At 42.4% G+C, this 17,031-nt stretch overlaps 1 protein-coding gene across 2 annotated transcripts in view; it reads left to right on the top strand.

Annotated features, from left to right (window-relative positions):
* The window catches only part of synrg (synergin, gamma), a 43,935-nt gene extending 30,355 nt beyond the window's left edge, over positions 1-13,580 (top strand). The window contains exons 15-22 of one of the 2 annotated variants that reach the window (XM_042338460.1): positions 494-1,141; positions 1,884-2,044; positions 2,877-2,930; positions 3,470-3,566; positions 4,556-4,704; positions 6,316-6,426; positions 6,956-6,988; positions 10,699-13,580. In XM_042338460.1, the coding sequence (XP_042194394.1) occupies positions 494-1,141; positions 1,884-2,044; positions 2,877-2,930; positions 3,470-3,566; positions 4,556-4,704; positions 6,316-6,426; positions 6,956-6,988; positions 10,699-10,830 (1,385 nt within the window). In that variant the 3' untranslated portion in view covers positions 10,831-13,580. The remainder of the gene's footprint in view (positions 1-493; positions 1,142-1,883; positions 2,045-2,876; positions 2,931-3,469; positions 3,567-4,555; positions 4,705-6,315; positions 6,427-6,955; positions 6,989-10,698) is intronic. The other variant, XM_042338461.1, reaches the window with a different exon arrangement.
* The last annotated feature ends 3,451 nt before the right edge of the window (positions 13,581-17,031 follow it).

The following is a 17,031-nucleotide window of genomic DNA, read 5'->3' on the forward strand; positions in this document are numbered from 1 at the left end:
AATCTAATGTGGGACACTTATTAACTGGATCCCTTAATAAGGATTCCAAGTTGCCCCAGTGGGCATGTTTTAAAGTAACCATAGCACATCACAACATTCTGTACAAGCTCAGCTCAGATTCGATCCAGTTCCAGAGAACAGGCTGACGGGAATATTAACAGTCTGCTTAAGGGATACTATCTGTGTATTTAAACTCCATTACTACAATTTCTCAGAGCAGATGTCAGCTGCGCTTATGAAAACCTTGGAAGACATAGCCAATAGCTCTGAGCTAGCTAGCAAATGATTTAATCCTCTGTAATGCAAATAATAACCAGCAAAGCACATTCAGTCATGGATCTTTGTGGTGTATAATGTTGATAGGGATTTCACTCTTTCTTCTTTACTATTTCCCCACTACTTCCTCCACCCCCCACCCCCAAATTTCTAGCCTTGCTTGATTTGAGATTGTCGGACGTTTATATCGGTGATTAGAGTTCACTGTTTTTTTCAGATCTGGATGACTTTAAGTTTGACCCCTTCGGAAACTTCAGCAATGGCTCCGCGCTGAGCAGCCTAACCAGTTACGATTGGTCCGAGAAGGAGTGCCCTGGTACCCAGAGCAAGAAGCAGCCACCGGCGTTTTTCCTCAACTCCGAGAGCAGATCATCGTCCTGCACCTCGGTGCTCCAGAAGAAAGAGACCTCCTTTGGCAGCTCGGAGAACGTCACCATGACGACCGTCTCCAAGGTAACCACATTCTCCGCCGAGGAGGCGAGCTCGGAGAACAAGTTTCCTGCTCTGGGAGATGCGAGAGAAACCGACGAGTGGGCCAAAGAGAAAACGCAAGAGGGCGATGATTTCGGGGACTTCACCAGCATCTCCTCCTCTGGGGCAGAACCAATAGCTGCTAAACCCAATGGGACTGAGCTGTGTGTGCCTCGTGCACAGGAAACCGCCCCGCTACCGACATCGCCTTTCGCCAATGGCATCGACGCTGAGGAGCAGAAAGCCGAATGCTTCGACGAATTTGGCGAATTCCAAAGCGAGAAACCCAAAATCAGTAAATTGGATTTTCTTCTGGCTGGTTCACAGGCCAAGGTGAAGTCCAGCGAGGAGATGATCAAGAGCGAGCTGGCCACTTTCGACCTCTCTGTCCAAGGTATCGTACACTCGTCGCCTGTCTTAACCCGATAGTAATGCGACCGCCTCCAGTAAACCTAACCGTAGACGTTATTAGGACCTGCCACATTTGCTAGAAAGAAAAATTCAAATTGACCTCTGTTGGGGCAGGAAGGCGGGGGGAGGGGGCTGTTCATAAAAAATGGTTAGTCTATACACAGTGAGCAGACGCATGCTTCAGAGCCAGGTTATTGATTATAGCAAACCTCACCTTAAGATGTGATGAATGATAGAAGACTTTCTCCCTCTCTCTCTCTCTATATATATATATATAGTGAAGTTTTTTGCTCCTTCGTACAGGGGCTAAAATGAATCTTTATCAAACTGTTAAATTATTACAATTCAGAATACTCCTGGATTTTTGTGGAAAAAAATCTTCAGAAAAAGAGAGCATGGGAGGGGAAATAGTAATTTACGCTCTTGTATGAATTCACAGGATCCATCAATTTGTTCTAAGATGCTGAAGTAGAAATTAACAATGGCTTTAGACTCCATTCATCTAATTGTGAAATCATAATCGATTGTTAACTAAACTTGACTGTGCAAGTCTTATACTAAACTTTCTCTGTGAAAACGAGAATTTCCAACAAGTGACCAGCTAGCAGTGTTCCTTTCTGTGCTCTGATAACATTGAAATAAAGTAAATTGCTTCTTTATGACTTTCTCTAAATGGAATAACCCATCTAAGCATCCTGGGTTGTTTTTTGTCTCCCCTCCCATAGGATCTCACAAAAGAAGTTTGAGCCTAGGGGATAAAGAAGTAATTCGAACTTCAGCAGCTTCAGAGCAGCCTTTCCGAGACCGATCCAATACACTTAATGAGAAACCAGCACCTCTGCCCGTCATCAGGGACAAGTATAAGGACCTTACTGGAGAAGTGGAGGTAAAGATTCTCTGGTTTCAAAATCTGCTTATTAAGCCTTGGCCTTGAGTCAGTTTAGGGTGTCCACTCAGAGCTGCGGAAGAAAGTTCCAGTAGTTCCAAATTTAAGCTTCAAACTTGGGCCTTCTTAGTATCTCCCGTGCAGTTTTTGTTCTACAGGAAAGGTGGTATATTGTAACAAAGGATCAAGGCTGAACGCCGGTGATATTCAGGAACCGTGCCTAGAAAGGGAATGGCCTTTAAAAATTCTGGTGCTCATCTTGGAAGGGTAGATTCATTAATTTATTCCCAAACGCATCACTTTGTCATGTGTTTTGAAATAAAATACTAATTATTTTACTAATAAAGACCAATTTTTAAGTTTGGGAACCAATATTGAATGATATTCTGTATGACGCTGGTTAAAGGGATACGAAAAGCTGCAGGAAAGAGATGGAGTGATTTAGTTGTGGGTTGGACATCACGTCTGCCCACAAGGTCATGTTTACAGTCAGTGTATGTTGTGTATTTGATATTGGGTCAACAGAATCATTGTAAAAGTTTGGGGTTGATTCTGAACTCGTAGTGTCATTAGTTCCATTACCTGTACGGCCTATCATTAACAGCCTCATGTGATGGTCTTCAACATTTCTTGCAGTTGTAAAGCAATGCATGTGCAAGATTCCAGTAGTATTTTACTGTAGTATAATTTACTGTAGTAGTTACTTCAGTTCTACTTGGAGTGTTTTTTTTAGAAGCTTTGTATTATATTTGTAGCGTGGGACATGTGAGGAAAAAATCATCATTTAAGTAAGAATCTACGTTGTAAGTTACTTTTCTTATTTTTCATGCAGGAGAATGAACGTTATGCTTATGAATGGCAAAGGTGTTTAGAAAGTGCATTGCAGGTAAAACCATCGCCATTTTCTTTCTCCATTCTTAGTGCTATTATTTGGTGATAATCGGATAACATTATAACCTACTTTAGTGTAGTGCAGTACACTTCTGGTGCTGATTGGCATCATCGCAGTGTCCCAGCAACCCCTGGGACTGAATACAACTAAACCAACTGATTCTATTGGGATATGTGCTAAGGGTCTGTGATCTGAGGGGTTCATAGTGAGAGACTTTAGCTCATCTGTGTTCCTCTTTTTGACATTTGACACTAGACCCAGCATTTTATATCTAAGCACAATTGCAAGATCCCAGTCTGCCTGAGTTCTGACGATTGTTCCAATAATTTCTTTACCCGGAAATTGTTAACACTGTAACAGGTGTCCCCCAGTAGCATTGTCACAATTTGTACAGTCGTCATCTACTTGCTGTGCTTTACAATATAAGGATTCTGTATAATGGTTATGGATAAGGGTTTCATTACTCTTAAGTCTCATTCTCACAGCCTTCATTTAAATCATCGCAAACTCAAATCCTTCCATCAATCTTCCAGGTGATTAAGAAGGCCGGTGATACTCTGAACGGAATCAGCAGTTCAACAGTTTGCAGTGAAGTTATCCAGTCCACGCAAGGCATGGAGTACCTCCTGGGTATGAAACAAGTGACTGGCAAATTAATCGCTCCTTTTGCTCATGTTTGTTTAAGTCTGTACACTTCATGTTACCCATTATTGCTGTATTAATAAGGAATGTTGGCAATTTTGTTTTAAGAATCCTTTTAAAGGCCGCTTTTTTCGGTACAGAAATCAAACCAGATGATGTAATCCTTTAGAGTCCTGTCGCTCTTCCCTTTCCTCCCATTTAGCTGCTGCACTGCCAGTACACATCTTCCATAGTACTGTGAGTGTGAGATTGAGTGAGTGACTTAGCCCAAGACTTTGCCAATACTGTGGAGTCCTGTAGATCAGTGGTTAGAGCACTCGCCTTGAAAGCGAGAGATCTGAGTTCAATTCCCAGCAGGGTAAAACCTTGGGCAAGTTTCCTTACTCCTCACACCTAATAATAATCCCTCAAGGAAAAAAAAAATTTGGTCATTCAATCCACGACTGTTTGGGGCACACTGCTGTGCACAATTGTCTGCCGGTTTCACCCACAAATATACAGTCAATTCACTTTACAGTATATTCTGTGAAGCGCTTTGTGCGGTCTAGAAGACGCGATAAGACGCTATATCAAATGCAAGGATTATTATTATTATATAACCTGCATTAAAACAGCTTGAGGTGATTTTTCCTCCCTTACCTCTTCTCCCCCACATTTCCCCAGAATGGAAAGAATCCAGTTTCTACTGAGATCTTCCTTGCTCTGTAGTGAGAGCCAAGTTCAGTACTAGGAGCGTCTTTGCTATCCTCAAGTCCTTCAGTACAGCTCTTGCATTCACAGAGCTCCTAAAGATATTAGCCCATGTGTTACTTGTTCCATTAAGGATTCTATGGTGTATCGCACTTGGTCATTTTTTTCTTTATATTTTAAATCTTGATCAACATAACGTATGTTAAGTAAACTGCAGCAAGTGAGCAATTTGGAAGATTTGTTTTATAAAAGTCCAAGCTTTAAATAGTTTGTGTTGGTTTCAACAGGAGTTATTGAAGTCTACAGAGTAACAAAACGGGTTGAGATTGGAATTAAGGCGACAGCCGTCTGTAACGAGAAACTTCAGCATCTGATGAAGGAAATTGAGAAGATCTGGAGCAACCTGGTAGTGTTCATGTCTCTCACTCCACTCACGGTGAGAGTAAAAGAAAGACACTTCACAGGGCGGACATTTCATAGTTGATATAGCACCTTTCAGGAGAACATCCTAAAGCGCTTTAAAGGGTATACTTTAAAAGAGGCATCACTATATTTTCTAGGCAAATGAATTGACTGTATATATTGTGGGTGAAACGCGGCAGCTAATTGCGCACAGCAGCATCTCACAAACAGCCGTGGAAATGACATTGATGTAGGTGCCTTGTAGCAAGAAAATGCGATATTCACTGGGGTCTTTTATTTTTCATATCTGCTTTCCTCTGGGATGGTACAGAAGGTAAGCAGTGCACATAGTTTAGTTTTTTTCGAGCGAAGTATACTGCTACATAGCGGATAAAATCTAGTGGTAAGATTGCGATAAAACCTCAGTGTTTATTAACGGTAAGAAGTTGAAAAGTCATCTGTTCCATTTTTAGCCATGGTAGAGCTCATAGTATCACAGAAATTGCAGTGTAGGAGGCAGCGATTTGTCCATCGATCCTCAGTTCTTCCACTGGAGGCACCTCTCTCCTCTCATCTCAATTCCTTGCTGAACCAAGTAGCCTTGCAATATAAAGCTGATGCCCGTCAGCACTAATAATGTGCTTCTCCCCTCAAACAGTGATCCATTTTGAAACGCTATTATCTTCCACTACACGTTAATTTTGATTTTAAATCCAGAATCTCTTTACTTCGGTAGTTTTAAAGCGTAATGCATCAATTTTTCTCTGTAGTGGTGTTTATGTTCCATCACTTTTGCGATTGCCGCCTAAAGGCTCAATCATTAAAAATGTCTCGGAAGAAGCCAGCCAACTGGTCAAAATGATTGTTACATCTGTCCAACTTTAAGCAATTTTGCTTTCACACATCGCACAGAGTAACTGCTTGGAAATTCAAAGGTGCAGCCTTGTGCAACCAAATTGATGTGTTTGGAAGGACGTTATAATTGCAATGTGTGTCTGAGTGAGATCTGAACACTCAATGGCTCCGTTGTCAGTGTCCACACTAGAACGCTTCGAAGGACAGTATTGCAATTTACTGACCTGCTGAAGGTAGTATTTGACTTTTGCAAAGTCAGATATCCTTCATATCAAACCAAAGCAGATGAAGGTTTCTGTTAGTTCAAATGACTATAATTTTATTGGAATGTCTGCATCACCTGGGTCCACTTATAATATAGATATTATATCCAGTATCCATATCAATCAGAGTGCTTCAATACTGTGAACTGAATTCTTGTGCCCTTTATGTGACCTGTCCATCTCATTACTTAGCAGTAGCACCGAGTAAAATGCACCATAAATAATTTTTTGTTTTGCTTTTTTAAAACAAACAGTTGAACTGTGTAGGCCAAATGGCCTCTACTGATGCTGTAATTTCTAGGTGAGGCGACGTATTGTATGAACTGCTTAATGCAAAACCTTGAAAGTGTTAGATCAAAATCTGTTCTCAACTTGTTAAAACGATTTCCCCAATCAATCCTGGATTACGTGCTGACCAATGAGTAAGTAATTGATTCAGCCACAATGTTGTAGGAGAGAAACGTTAAAAGTGAAAGGATATTTTAAAGAATAATGTGGTAAATCAGAGATATTTACATTCTTTGCAGCCAGATGAAAACTCGTTAGATTTCTCCTCCTGCATTCTACGTCCGGGGATAAAAAATGCAAAGGATCTAGCCTGCGGAGTTTGCCTGCTTAATGTTGACTCCAGAAGCAAGGTAGGCACAACCCCACATGTTTTACTCATATTCAGATTATTATTTTTGTTGCTTAATCACTGGCTGCAGATTGAGCCTGTGAAACACATTCTGTGTCCAATAATGCAAATCTAAAGCTCGCTTCGGAGCTGGTAAATCAAAACTCATTTGGAAAATCAACAAAACCATTGTGGTGCTTTCCAAGACCCACTAGATTGTGAACTCGTGTCATGCGGTGCAGTCGACAAGTGAGATGCACCATAACATGGGAGAGACACAATCTCAGTTACAGTCTGTGGCCATTCACACGTTGGCTTGCTGAACAGAACAGGAGATTGACTCAGGACACAGAGATGTCTACAGTCACACATCCTGACGGTTGGGCTCCAGCCAGCCCACGTCAAGATGAAAATACAGTGTGACATTACAAGCAAGCTCGGCTGACCCCAGAGGTTGACACGCTTGGAAAGCTATTCTAGCAGACAATCTGGTCGGTTAATGTGCTTTGTCCTTCGCCATTGTTATTGACTTCCCATCTCACTTGTTCCAGAAGGAAGAAAAGTTGGAGGATCATCCAAAACAAGTATGACCTTCTAAAAAATTTTTCTCAACATTTCACCCACCAAGTTGTGACGGAATCGAGCCAAATTAAAATTAACCCCCCTTTTAAACTGTCAGCACGGGGTAATTTTAATTTTAATCTCCTTTCCTTTCTTCCACTATCTTCATTTTCGGATCTTAAATTTGGGAATGGTTATAAATGATTGTCTCCTGACAAATACTGTGCCTGGTCGAATTCTAATCAGCATCTCTGTCTTCCAGGCATAGCATTTGAGTTGCATGGGGGAGCAGATGTTACATCTGTGTGTTGTGTTGTGGGCTGCATGCTGCAGGAACTTAACTAAACCTTTGGCTACCAGTGTGATTCCTTGTGTCTAACAAATGTACTCCATTCTAATTTTGAAAGCGCATCATTCTCATCTAATGCATTGTTAGAAGTGAGTGCTGCCACTTTATTAAAAAAAACAATAATGCAGGGTTTTCAACCGCCCATTATTAAACAAATCGTTTTGAGTGGGGGAATCAGATAATGCGGGGAAAAATACTCCCAAAATGACCCTCATCAATTTGTCTCATGATGGAAATTGCTGCCTTGTTATTTTGCCTGTAATAGGGCCATTTTAAGTTGGGCTTCTGTCCAATTCATATGTAGACCAGAGCTTGCACCATTATTTAACCTGCAATGCAGGATTTATAATGACCGCTTGCTTCTGAATAATGTTTTGAAGAGCATGATTCACAGTCCTTGATCCATATTAATGTCACCATCTCAGAATTCACCTGAACACTGTACAATATGCATATCAACTTCCAGTTTAAATGTTGGCTAATCTAACAGGCCTCTTTACTGTCATCCAGTTTTGTTTTGTACATGATTGCTCCCCTTTGCTGGCCCCTTCATAACAATAAAAATGAATGTGGGAAGAGAAACATTAGTTTTCCAAGGTCTTGCCCCTCCCTACGTCTGCGATCTCTGGAAATCCTTCCGACCTGGATGTTCCCTCCACTGCACCCACTGGTCTGCCTCGTGTCTGTCTGTCTGTCTCCCCCAATCTGCCATGCTCTCTGGAACTCTATTCTGGTCTCTTCCCCCCGACTCGCCCCCTCCTTCCCCACTTTGACAGCTGTGAAAGCGCTCTGAGACATCATCCCAACATGGAAGGCACTATGGAAATACAAATTGTATTTTATTTACGTTAGTAAAAATGTAAAAAGCTGGAATGCTCTCGTTAGAAAAGGTTAGACCCAGACCAGGAAGGTGCACCATGTCTGCTCTGAGAGACACGATTGTCAACATGAATCGCGAAATAATCTAGACTTTACGAGGTTAAATGTTGATTGGCAGTGTTTATCTTCAGTAGTCTTAAAATTATAGCCCACCAGCCTGTCAGTCGCTATGAGCAGAATTCAAATGGTCCTGTAATTGTCAGCGTTATAATTAAGACACAGCAGCAAATAAAAGTCCCACTTATCGGTTTCACTAAAGCTTGGGCCTGCATTATCTTGAAGAATGATTGTATGTAATTGCGTGGAAAAGCTGGCTGCGTTACCTATTGTGTGCAACGGTGAAACCTCCAGAGGATCGACACGGTTTCAAAAGAAGGGGAGAAAACAATCACTATTTCGCTCTGATTGATTTTCATGAGAAATTAACCCTGTGAGGAATTGACCCTCCAACGTTCATTTTTTTAAAAAAAGTTCTGTTTAAATTCCTTAAACACTGCAACGATTTGCGTTGGATCTTGGGATGTAAAGATAGAAATCCATGTTGCTGATATCTTGAGATGAGGGATATCTAGCATTGAGGGCTACAGAGTTGATGCTTAAAGGGCAGTAAAGAATTTATTCTTGCAATGAATTGGGGTTTTGAATCTTACAATAGCAAAGCAGTCTCTTCCACTGGATTAAAGTTGCTTCAAATGCTCTTGGCCCACAGCACTAGAGCACTGGATATTCTCAGTTGAAAACCCATCTTCAAATTTGTGTCTCAAGTGATGTCTGGAATCTCATGACGCAGTCCTCGAACATGTCTGTTGGCTGGATTCTTCCGACTGACAATAAAAGCCGATTTAGGGGTAGATAAGGTCGATTGTAAAGTATGTATGTAATCAGCCAGGATTTCTCAGTACTTTTGATTACTCTCTGTCCCCCGTCCCATCGTGTCCAAGAATCTATTCTATAGAAACCACAAAAAAATGATCTTCTAATGATATAAAAGCGTAAAGATCTCAGATACTCGGCGGGAATCTTGTGCCAATATCTACTTTGCACCTTAAGAGTCGGAAGTGAGCTGCCAATTGATTATTGCTGTGCTGCATTTTAGTTATTTTTTTTTAGTGATACTGAAGTTTTGTGTTGGACAAAGAAGCCTTGGTCCTCAGACATGCGGATTTTTCAACGCCTAATCTCTCAACCTCTCATCCCTCGCCTGTGTAGGAACACTTAGATTAATTCCTTAAACTAATTTCACCGCCTGACAGCTCTTCTAGTTGCTACTGGTTTGCCCATTGTTTACAAGTTGCCTCCTCACGATAGTAAATATTAGCAGAATTTGTTAAGTACATAAGAATTTGCTGGCGAAAGAAGACCAAGGTCCATCTAGTTCACCTTTCACCATCCTGCCAGTCGCTTGACATGTCATGTCCCAAACTATCCTGTATCCTGAGATATTATTTTTCTTTTATGAATTTCAGTCGTGAGCTCAGTATGTTGGCTACTGTAGGTTTATCGTGGCGTTTGCGCTGAACGGAGAGAGCACCATCCACTCTGGTGTCCTATGTCAGTGTGCCACTTGTTTTTGACCTGTTCAGTCCTTCATACTGATGAGAGGAAGCAAGAGGCCTTCGTCTGATAATGTCTTGTAACCAATTTTCTTTTCAAGCACAGTTTTCTGGGAACAGAACTCGTAGCTGGATCCCTCAGCACATATAAATGATTGTTCCCATTCACCTTCTGACACAGCTTGCAGTTCACTGTTGCTCAGGGCACCCTGCTCCCGATTCTAGTTAAGATCAGTGCACACATTTAGCAGCTCATTTGGTTTTAAACAAGTTCACCGATACAGTTATCTCAATCTATTATAAGGAGAGAATTGCTTGGAAAAGAAACAGTTTGATGGCTAGATTTGCAGAAAAATAAATCCCAATGACACAGGTTGCACCATTCAAGAACAAATGCAGAGTCACTACACTTTGACAGCAATTATTTGTAAAGCCTTTACAGACACTTTGGCATCACAGGCACCATGTCAGATGCAAGGGTTTTAGGATTTAGTTACTGATTCCTACCACATTACCCTTAGCTTACGGAGTTGACATGGAAATAGAATCGTACAGGAATTCATCTCCCGCTCTGCAAATAAGTCCAGCTCCTGTGAACTTTAGTTACAGTAGACTAAAACAGAAGTCGCTGGGAACACTCAGCAGGTCAGGCAACAGCTGATCTGCTGAGTGTTCCCAGCGACTTCTGTTTTTGTTTTCAGATTTCCAGCATCTGTAGTATTTTGTTCAGTTACAGTAGTTTCTTTTAAGATCAGTTCTGTGTAACACGCAAAGTACTTTTCACGGTTGTTTTTTCTTAAAATTTAAACACCAACCTCATGAAATGATCCCAAATGTTGACTGGAACAGATCAGTCGCGTGTGTGTGTCTTTTTTTTATAGTTTCCAGGTAATGTGCAGGTGTGATTAAACTGAGTGTTCACATTGCTTTCTTTATTCCCCTTCTCTTCCAGGCATTCAACTCCGACAGCGACAATTTTAAGTTGTTTTACGGCGGTCACCAGTATCATGCAAGTTGTGCCAATTTCTGGATCAACTGCGTGGAGCCCAAACCACCAGGCCTCATCCTCCCCGACCTGCTCTGACCCACAGTCATAAGAACTCGCTGTTATTAAACTTAACTTATCCAGCAGAGTGACGCTTCACTGACTGACGTTAGGGCAGGAATTGGAGGAGGCAATGCCCACCCAGGTCAGTCTGCAAAACAGAAGCAAACCAACTCGTCACTTTTTATTATTTTTTAAAGATTATTTAAAACGCATCGATGTTGGTTTGGAGATATTTTACTTGCGATTCATTATCTCTTAACAAAACATAACGGTCCCAAGGATGCTCCAGAATTAAACCAGAACACGCGCGCGGTATAACAGCTCAGATTCAGACCTAACACATTCTTATCTGTTTGTCTGTTCCCATATCTGAAGTCCAGACATTGAACTAGGTTTGTTGCTGCTTTGCTGGAGATGTCGCCAGATGGCATTAGGTTGAACAGGACAGAATTTTTACATGGTGACATCTCTCTGATCCAGATACGGAAGTATTCACTTTGTTCTGTTTAGCTCTGATGTTCTTTTAGTCCGAAAAGCTTGTTGAAAAGATGCTGAAATGTTTTATCTGCTTTAAGATGCTCTCTCCACACCTTCCTGATTCTCAGCTGGACTAGTAGGTGGAATGTATTGTAGTGGTAGAGTGCCTTGGGTTTGGGGGGAGGGTGGGAGGGAGAGGGGTAGGGAAGGGGAGAGAAAAGATATTGCTGCAGCTCATTTCATCTTCTAGCGAGCACCTTTGTACTATGTGCTGCTCTAATGTTGAAGCCTTGAGAACTTCTTTGCTTCCCAAATTCCATCTGAATTTGGCAATGCAAAGGCAAATGCTCATGAGCAGAGGTAAACTGTAAGTAATTGCATGCTTCTTAGAGGCAAGAGAAATAGCACACGCCCTGTTTGGTAGGACAGACCACTGATGTTCAGTGTGAAACCTTATTTTAAAATTAAATCACCAATCTATTTAATTGGAATGTGAATTAAAGAACGCCCTTAGTTAACCATGTGCGCCAGGGGTTTAGTGCCTTTTTAAAAACTCTTTACTGGTTCCAATCTGTTTTTAAGCTGTGGAGGCCTGGATTGTAAACTTCTAAAGTGCTTTTCACCCACGTATTATTTAAACCACTCGACTTGATTGGGGGCTCTCCTGCTCAGAGACAGTGGGGATCCTGGTGTGTAAACTACGGCCTTCATCTCTATCTAGACACCACAATTGTACCACAATTCTTTTGAATAGAAAATCACAAACATTTGGCCGAACTCCTTTCACTTCTGTGTTGTTTTTTTCTTCTTCGGTTGCCCTTCCTGGGTCTCCGGTTTGAAACGCAGTCAAGTTTCATGCTCTCTCTACCTGAGCATTGAACTGAATTGGAAGCATGGATGTCCTCACAAAACATATTATCCATAAGCACAGGTAATTCAGCCGCTGCATTTCACCTGCAACGAATCGTCAAGGATCGAATGTGCTCAAATCACTTCTTGCCCAGTTCTCGCCAGGTGCAATTCTGAAAAACACAGTTGTGAAGGGGACCAAAGACGTTACCCCTTTTCTGGGGGTTGGCTGTAACTCAGAACTATCCAAATCAGATCTACGTAACGTGCCATTCTAAAACCTGCCAGGCTTCTTGAAAAAAGTTCAGCATCTCTCTTTTTTTAAAACAGTTAGTTTATTTTTTCATTTGCAGATTAAGTTAGTTTGCGATCTGTAGGTTATTTATTTAATGTATCCTCTTCCCCCACGTCCCCACCTCACTGCATGGAACCTTTCTCCCTGTTCATCATGATGATTTACACCACGGATTCCTCTACATTTGCTTCTTCACCATGATCTGTACTAACCTGCACAAAGCCCAGTGTGAAACCTGTGAGGTGCTGTACACCCTCCAGCATGTTTGTAGCTGAGGTTGAGGCACAGACTGCCTTTCTCAAACTCGCAGTCTCCTCCTGCCTGTGTGAAATGCCCAGTTAACCAGCAATTTGGGGTTAAAACTCTTTAGATGTGCTGTACAATTCTTTAGGGATGATCCTTATTCAGGAAAGGTTTATTATGGTAGTTTATTTTAAGTGGGTTGAATTTTTTTTTCTTTTCAAAAACCACTCATCTGTCAGCCATTTCTAACTTGGCAAATTTGTGTCACGGAATATCATTTCAATAAAATGTACGCTGATTGACCTTCACTCACACGGACAGAGAGCAGAGTACAGTGAACTGAACGGCAAAAGTCATATTGGCCCATTGGAACGTTGAGTACATCTGATTTGGTCGTTTTGCAGTGAAATCTACTAAAGCCAGGGATAGAGATTCTTTGCGATCATGTTCATTGAAAGGTCTCCCGACTTGACATTTAACAAAGCGTCCGTTTGCTATAAAAGAAGTGCAGACGGAACGTAGTTAAAATGGTCTTTACCCCTAAATAAAGGTGGCCAGCTGGTTTAGGAAGACGTGCACCTGAGCTCTCCACCTTTATCTTCCACAATGGCACATTAAATGGCAGAGGCAAGCTAAGTACCACCTTGGTCATAATCGAGCCCTATTGCAAGGGCGTTTTAACCGGTTCACGAGTAACGTGCACTTTTTACATTCCTTTTTATCCACATTAATTCACTGTGACGATGGTGTTCTGCATGGTATATTTATATAACTGTTTTATTGTGTGTGCGTGCGCGTGGGGGTGGGGTGGGGGGGGGTGCGGGTCGTTGCTGTTTATACGTTTGCTTCGCCTCGGTAAGTTTGTTTTTAAAAAAAAAAAAAAAAAAAAATTCCGACCTGTTCGTTTGTGGCTATTAACCAACATCTGGATAAACTGAGTTGTTTTTTTTTTCCGTGTGTCTGTACAAAGTGAGGAAATGATAGTATAAACCTTTTGATGTGTCGACCAAAAATGTTACAATATTGAACTGCGCACTGCATCAACATCGTCGTCGTCGCGGCCGTCGTCGTCATCATCATCATCATCATCAGGAGCAGCAGCATGTTGTGGTGGGGTCAGGGTGTGCCGGTCAGATTTACACGGCCAGCGAGTGGCTCCTGTACTTACTTGGCTTGTGCTCGCTCCTCCCCTCGATGAATGTTTTCTTCCCGTTTTTTTTTTTTTTTGTCGGGGGGGGGCAACAAGGCTTTTAAATTATTTTAATAAAGATGAATGTAGACGAATGTGCTTCGGATCACGTTTATTAAAAAAAAATTTTTTTTTTTTTTTCGCGAGACTCCGAAGAAAGAAGGTGCCGGCGAACGCTGCCGGGACCTCGTGGACTGTTCCGAGACACGACCGGGTGCCCTTATCTCAGTAATGAGTCAACGCTATCGTTAACTTCCAGTTGACGTCTCCCTCGTAGCCAAGAACTCTTGTGTCCTTGGTTACCGTAGCCAAGGTTACTTGCCAGTTGCTTAGAAACCGTGTGCATCAGTTAGACGTAGGCAGTCAGTCGTTCCATCGGCCACGGGTTCAGTCCCAACGGTTTAAGCCGGTGACTAGTTTCTGCTTTACGGCTTTTGAGGTTTCCGAGTGAGTTTATGCTTCAAAGTCCCTTTTGAAAAATCTAATTTACCTCCTTGGACCCACGTACAGTCGTTTCAAGGAATTACGTCGTAACACCAGGGCCAAGTGACTTTATTTCATTGCAATTACGTTTCACAATTCTGCCCCCCTTCCTCTCCCACCGCACCACTTCCTCCTCCTCCCCCTCCCAGACTCTGACTCACGCTGATGTACAGGTCCACAGCCCCTCTTGCATTATATGCTCAAGTGGCCCTTTTTCTTGGACAGTGAGTGCTCGACGGCTATTCCTCCTTGGGGGCATTACAGCTGATCCCTAATTCTGTCTCCTACAATATACACGTGCGGGCGCTCTACAGTAGGAGTGAACAACAATTGAGGAGTGGGAGCCCCAGCAGATTTCTCTCTTCCTCTCCCTCCCCTCCCCCCCCCACCCCCACCCCCACCCTCCAATCTTGGACCACAGATCAATTGTCGCAACACTTCCAACTGCAGCCCCGGCTGAGGTCAACACAGACCACAGGAACAACCCTGGGGTTTCTTAGGCGAAAGAGCAACGTGTTGAGATTCACTAAGATGCACGTCATGTGAGCGAACCAAACTGCTGGTCGTTTCCTGCTGCCGCTTTGCTCGATTGCCTTTTCTTTTCAGACTCTGCTAGATTAGGATTCTGCCTGAATCTCGCTGAACTTGATAAAAGCAACCCCACAAACAGCCATGTGCACGCTCTGTATGAAGCCATACTCACCGGTCCATGAAGCAAATGATCTAATTGTCACATGACGAGCCTGCGCCCACAGACTTGTGCTCCCAGTAAACACCCGGCTCACATTTGTGAGTCATTTGTGCTTTGTTCAACGGCACGAAACAATCGCTTTTGTATTGTAACATTGCAAATCTTGCTGTTGGCTGTTGTTTGGCAGTGCTGTCAATGGCATTAGAGAGTCTGAGACTGAGTCTTTGAAAGTGCTCCGGCTAAGATAAGTGTCGTTGGGGGGAGAAGCTGAAACGGCAAACTTGGAGATTCCAACACGTTGTTGAGCTGTTCAGTTGAACAGTGACACGTACCTCCTTTGATCAAAGAATGATTTGCCTTGATGGTGCTAACGGGGCTGAAATGGGGGAACACTCCCTCCGCACACGCAGATGCTCACAATTTACTCCTTGAGAGTCAGCAAATGCAATGGATTTGAATTTAAATGGATTTACCCAAGGCTATAATGCTCTGGGGTCTTCAAGTGCCTGTTTACATCACTGTCCAGCGCCTTGGGACGTCCTCCTGACGTGAAAGGCGCCATACAAATGTAATTTGTTGTTGTTGTTGTCGATCTTCCACAGTTCAGCTCCATTTCCAAAAGACCTAATCTAGGGATTGATAGTACCATGTTGCCTTTTGAATTATCTGCCCTAATTATGGGAGATTTGTTCCAATATCTGAAACACGGTTCTGCCAAGCGTATGAATGTGACTTGCGTTTCCAGAGAAGAAAAAAAGCGTGGTTGGGATTTGAGAAACAAGCAGGAATGAATTGATTTCATGTCCTCTTGTGCAGATATTAAACAAGGCTGAGAATCAATGGGTTTTTTTTTTTTGCTTGCAAGAATCCCGCGCTCACTTGCATGATTAATGTGCATTTGTGTTGTGCCTTTTTATTATTCTCGGAAGGTGGATTACATAGAAACAAAATTGCTTGTAACAAATCGCTCGTAAACTTCAAAACTTGTTTTGTTGTGCATTAAATTATACACTGAGTGAACTGAATACAAGTAAGCTGTGATGTGTATAAACCAATCCCTCCATCATAGGATAGAGATAGCAACAACAACAAATTACATTTGTATGGCGTCTTTCACATCGGGAGGACGTCCCAATATAGATTCAGATGCAACGATTCAATAGGGGCATCTGATCTGGATCTTAACTGTAGGGACCATTCTTACTGGAAGGCCCATCTGTGCTGAGCAACTGTTGGAAGGTTGTGTTAAAATTCCTATTTGATAACTTCCCTTTCTGTGTGTTCGTCTACGAGACTGTGCGCGTGTAGAAAATGTTCCCTCGAACGTTGACATTAAATGGTAATGTGAGATATTTCCGTCTTTTGTGCTGCATAACAAGTTATGTTGTTGCATAAAAAGCCAGCAAACGTTTCACCATGTGGGTGTTCCCGTGGTACATTTGGAATCGATGGTTTTAGTCAGCTGCTCCGTGTTTTGCTCTCTCTCCCTTAAACCTCTTCAGCACAGGGCATTCCAAATCAACAGCAGAAAGTCATAGCAGCCCAGAAAGACATTCTTTCGGGCTAATCTGACTGAATCAATCTAAAATATTATAAACCTGATGTGAGGACCAAGTGTCTCACACTCACATTTGTCTCTCTCTCTCTCTCGAAGTTGCCGGGCTACTCTCGATCTGTATTTACGGATGCAGAGTTGCCAGTGGCCTGTTTTCTCAGTTCACAGAGGACAAAACGTCTCTCGATCGAGGAAAGATCCAGGGCTTATCATTAACGCCGTCCTTATAAAAATCCCTTAAGGCAAGACTTAGCCATGGATGCACCGCTTACTCTGCAACACTTGGGGTCTAGAGTTGTTCTGCGTAAAGTGGAGTAAAACTGTACAACTCCCTCCTACGCATCGCAAGGCATTCAAGTCCTTTGGCTGGGGGATTGGTGTCAACCAGTGTAGGGCTGCACCTCGGCCTTTCACTTCCTCGACTTATCGCTGGGAAACGGGTGTGAATGCGCAGT

The sequence above is a fragment of the Callorhinchus milii genome, unplaced genomic scaffold (assembly GCF_018977255.1).
Source record: "Callorhinchus milii isolate IMCB2004 unplaced genomic scaffold, IMCB_Cmil_1.0 Scaffold10, whole genome shotgun sequence".
NCBI classification, from domain to species: Eukaryota; Metazoa; Chordata; class Chondrichthyes; order Chimaeriformes; family Callorhinchidae; genus Callorhinchus; species Callorhinchus milii.